Raw genomic sequence first — 5191 nt, 5'->3', positions numbered from 1 at the left:
TTGTAGGTCATCCGCAAGCAAATGGGTAGACAGAGGTGACGAACAGAACCATTCTACAACATTTGAAATCTAGGTGCAGTCAAAAGGATTGTGGGATGAAGAGCTACCTGGTGTATTATGGGCCTACCGAACGACCCCACGATCTACTACAAGTGAAACCCCATTTTGTTTAATTTATGATTTTGAAGCTATAATTCCTGCAGAAATAAGCGAGAAATCTCAAAGGATAGAAAATTACAACCCAGGGACCAACAAAGAAGAACGGTCTTTTGGTCTCACTATGGTGGAAGAAAAGAAGTACGCTGCATTCGCTAAAATACTCCACATAAATTCTTGATATTGAAGAATTACAATAAGAGATTGCGACCCAGGGAACTGCAAGTGGGCGGCCTCGTCCTAAAGAAAGTGGAAGTTTCTAAACATGTGGAAAAATTGGATCCAAGATGGGAAGGACCATATAATGTGGTCGAAATAAAGAAAAGAGGAACGTAGAGGCTCCAAGACGCAAATGGACAAAACCTTCCACGACGATGGAACATCCAAAACTTTAGAAACTTTTATGCATACATCTGCCTGAAAAACGCCCAAATAACACATACAATCTGAGAAAGATCATTTTTCTGTTATGCTTATGTGCCTGAAAAAGGCGACCTACATAAAAATTCTCTTGTATCTGTGATAAGATAAGTCCGTTTATTGTATCTGTGAAAGATCAAAAAACGAATCTGCGAAAGATTTGTTCTACCCCATTTTATGATAGACTTACTCGCATATACGATCGATGTATCTGTAAAAGATTCTATCTTTTAAATCACATGCAGCTAAAAATTGAATCTGAGAAAGGTCGCCAAAATCACAGGTCTGAGAAAGACATTAAGATCAACGATTCAGGAAGATCGCACATCTGTTCGAATAGACATAGCAAAAATTAATGTTTACAAAAGAGAAACATTTCGATCGATCAAGAGGGAGCATCAATTATCTTCTATTGCATCAAGGAGAATTGTGAAACCATCTTCAACGGCCGGAGGAACTTCTTCATCAGCAAAGGGTTGTAAGTTGGCATCACCGCCAGGATCTAGTCGCGATACATCAAAATCGGATGCGAACCCATTCAAAGTCGTTACCTAGCCCTTGCATCTATCAAAACCTTGCATCACATAATCCGCAGCTTTGATCTCTAAGGCCGATTCAAAGGCGGGCTCTTTTAGAAAATTGCGAGCACCTTGAAGACGAGTATCTCGAATTCGGGTCGCAAATTCTTCAGAGTTAAGAAACTCTTCGTGACCTTCTATAGTGCCCACGATTTTCCCAGCAGCATGTCCCGCCTCGAACTTGGTCTCCTTACCTGCTGCCATGGCTTTAGCTACTTCAGAAGCCATCTTTTCCACCAACTCTTTATTACGGGCCTCCAAAGTTGCTCGCTGCTTCTCCAGGTCGTCTTCAGGAGCAGAGATTTCTGTTATCTTGCCCCGAAGCTCACGATTTCTGTGTTCAGCCATTATTTGATTTCTCCGAAAACCTAAACACTTGAGGGATAGACCTCGAAAAAAGTTGGCAGCCTAAGGAAGATATTAGTCAGCAGGGACATTGGATCGAGATCGAACAAATGTGTACAAAGAGTGTTACCCGTATTAAAGAATGCGCACAATGCTCCTCAATGCAAGTGAACCAGGTCTGCAAGAGGGCAACTTGATTGCATGGAAGACAAGTCGCATTATACAGCTCCCATGAATCTTGCCCTAATTGAGTCTTGAAAACTATGCTACTAGAAGATACCTTCCAATCAAGGACCAGTTTTTCACCCTTCAGCTAAGCAAATAAGTGATTCGGACTACGCAAATCTTCGCGAGCCTACCTCCAGCATTCAGCAACCTCGTTGAGAAGTTCAGTATTCCTCTCATCCTCTCTAGCTTCTTCAGATTGTTGCTCGATCCCAACAGATCGAGATCTAACTTGTCTATCTGACCTCATGGGACTCTTACTGTGATCCCTACGTTTTTTCTGTGCTCCCCTTGGCTTACTACCCTCTACTGGGGAATGATCTTGCAACCACGCAACGTCGGTATTTAGGGAAGGGGACTTGCTCCTACGATCAATTTGACCTTGTGATCGTGTATCCTCACTCCCCACTTCGATTGGTTCCATCTCCTTAGAATTTCCTACCTCTGGTGTAGCAGAAGATGCAGGCTCTGGTTGCATAGATGTGACAGAAGCAGGAGGTGCGACTTGAGCTGCAACCCTTATACGTTAGGTAATGCGAGATTGAATAACCATATTATCTGTGTATGAAGAAACAAGTTAGAGGTGTTTGTTAACAGTAATGAGATAAGAATAAAAGGAAGGATTCACCTAAAGAACCCCTAACTTGGAGGGGAGCTAGAGTCAGATGCACGAGCCACAGAATTTCCTCTACCATAATTTCCTTTGGATTATATCGATAAGAAGTAAGACTACTTATCTGATCTCCTTCCAGCCCCCCTCCCTCAATAACAGGTTCTGGCTTATCTACACTCCAATTAAGATTAAAAGGCCACTCGCGACCCGGAGGCGGTCGAATGAAAATATATTTTTCCTTCCAAGGGCCAACATTAGATGTAAGGGGGTCAAGGGACCTACAATATATTCGAGCTGACAGATAGAAAAAATCCCTATCTCCTAATCTTTTAGAAGTTGTGAAGGAGTATAACCACCAGAAGTTGTCGAAATTGGGCTCGAAACGATGGACTCTCATTATGATGATGAAAAGGATGATATGATGAATAGAATTTGGCGATAATTGCATAGAACACAGGTTCAAATGAGTAAGAATTTGAGCTACATAAGGGGCCCAAGGGCAGACGCAATCTAGCCTCAAAATGCTGAAGTGAGAAAGAATAGAAACCTTGAGGAGGAAGATGCATGCGATCAAATGACCTGGGTATAATAATCTCAAAGCTATTGGGGATGAAATATTTCTCCTTTATACGATGAATTTGTTGTTTTACAGTGCTAACTATACCAATCCAGGGACTATGTTCAAGCATTGATTGAAATTTTGCATAAGTATGAGTTTCATTAGGATCGGATCCCTCTACCTGGCGATCACGTCGCGGCCTATTCCTAAAAGGGCTCTTTATGGAAACTGGGGGAGCATCCATGTGAGGGGAGGAAGTAGAAGATGCAGAATTTGAACCAGTATTAGAGGATCTTGAGGAAGACATGGTACCTTGAAATGGCGAGATCGAAATCGAAGATGAAGACCAAGATCGAGAGATTGGAGGCAGCGATCTCTGGCAGATGACGAAGTCGGTAAAATTTTTTAAATAGGTCTTCTATATATATAGAGAAGAGGCGGACATGTACTTTACAAAGCCACCACTCATGAGGCGACACATGACGGTGCGTGGATCGAGATGACCATTGTCAAATGACACGTGTTGTCATGTAGACCGAGGTAATCGCCCTGCAGATTGAAATAGACCTTTCGACTCCTTTGATGTAATTCATTACACAAAAGGAGTGGGCGAGTCATGATAAGGGTAGAATTACCGAAAGATAGAAATACCCCTCATTAACGGTAAAAGAGGTATTACAACTTAAAGTATGTCTAAAAACCCGCAGCTGGAAATCCACATGTGGGATCTATATCTGGGAACGTGTAAACATATCCGCCATGTGATCCAGACACTAGAATAACGATGAATCATCCGATTGGAAGCTTGGGAGCCTAGGATTATGACACGTATCCCTACCCATGTCCAATGTCAACATTATAAATACTAGATGTCTTCAGTGAGCTAATTTTTTTAGCATTCGATTACTTTAGCAATTATTGCAGTACAAATATTTATTTCGATCTCCTATTGACTTGGGCATCGGAAGGTCTTCGTCCGGGAAGAACCCGACTCAAAGTTTTCTTCTTTGATCCTCAACTCGTATTGAAGGTTCGCTTGGGGACGTGACTCAATTCAGATCGCTAAGCAGGGTCATATTATTCAGGCGGGTCACTGACCATTGTAGGATGATGCATTTTGCACAACTTGTGGTATGGAAGGACAGTTTGCAAGAATTATAGCAAGTGCTGCACCAGTACCACCACCAACGTTCACTATTGAACCTAAACTCGCAAAACCATCATACACTTTGATGGCTTTTCTCATTAGTATTGTGGAGTGAGCTGCCATGGCATCATTGAACATTTTACTATAGTCTGGATTTGACATTATTATGTTGTAGTAAATCTTTGAAACTGCACAGTAATGACAAATAACTTTAGTCATGTCAAATTAAGATAAAATGATTTGTTGTTTGTAGCCTGCACTCCATGCAACACTCATTTTTAAGGAAAAAGAAAGTAAATTACAAAGAAGCTCTGGTTTTTCATGAAAAAAGCTAATCTTGTTTTGGGTGACATAAAGGCGAATGGTCCTGAAACTAATTTTTGGCAAGCGGTTCGTGGCTGCAACTAATTTGAAAAAAATTCGTGTAATGTGATTTTCTGAACATGAGACTTTTCCCATTTGATAAATCAATCCACATATATGAACGGAATGGAGCTCATTGCCCCAACGCTTTGGCTGAATCAATACATGACTAGATCACGAAAATTAAAAGCATGTAAGTAACACATACCAGAGGTCCCTCTTAGCCCCTGGGCTCGTGAATGCCCGAAACATCGCAAATGACACCCCATTCTCATCTCCTACGAATTACTTCCCCATCGGATGGAAGGGGCTAAGATGGAGGACATATAAATACAAGTTCCTTGAGAATAGTATATTTAATAAAAGTTGACTGTTAGGTAGGGGTGGCGAATGGGCGTGTTGTGTCGGGTTTGGATCCAAAATTAGTTTAAATGAATGGAAATAGAATAGGTTGGGCTGCAAATGGGTGGGTCGGATTATAAATCATTTTATTAATTTTTAATTTAAAAAATTTTCAAAATTTCACACAACGAAAAGAACAAAGGACAATATTTGAACTATTAAAAAAGATAATTACCACCTGTAATGTAATTCGACTAAATTTGTATTACACGTCATTTCTGTCTAATAACCATGTACATTAAGATTCTGTCTAACAAAATACTATATTTTATCAAAATAATTCATAACATTTTGAATGCTCATCTTGAATGAGTATAAAACCATGCAACCAAATTTTCTATATTTGTTGAGAGACAATTTTCATCTTCATCTTCAAATCATAA

General features: G+C 40.5%; 1 protein-coding gene across 1 annotated transcript in view; it reads right to left on the bottom strand.

Moving 5' to 3' along the window:
* LOC105171194 (bergaptol O-methyltransferase) overlaps positions 1–4700 on the bottom strand; it is a 10617-nt gene extending 5917 nt beyond the window's left edge. The window contains exon 1 of the mRNA XM_011092225.2: positions 4615–4700. Within this exon, the coding sequence (XP_011090527.1) occupies positions 4615–4681 (67 nt within the window). The 5' untranslated portion in view covers positions 4682–4700. The remainder of the gene's footprint in view (positions 1–4614) is intronic.

The sequence above is a fragment of the Sesamum indicum genome, linkage group LG9, assembly GCF_000512975.1.
Source record: "Sesamum indicum cultivar Zhongzhi No. 13 linkage group LG9, S_indicum_v1.0, whole genome shotgun sequence".
Classification (NCBI taxonomy): Eukaryota; Viridiplantae; Streptophyta; class Magnoliopsida; order Lamiales; family Pedaliaceae; genus Sesamum; species Sesamum indicum.
Note: the sequence above shows the minus strand (reverse complement) of the source record. Positions and strands in the feature narration are given on the sequence as shown.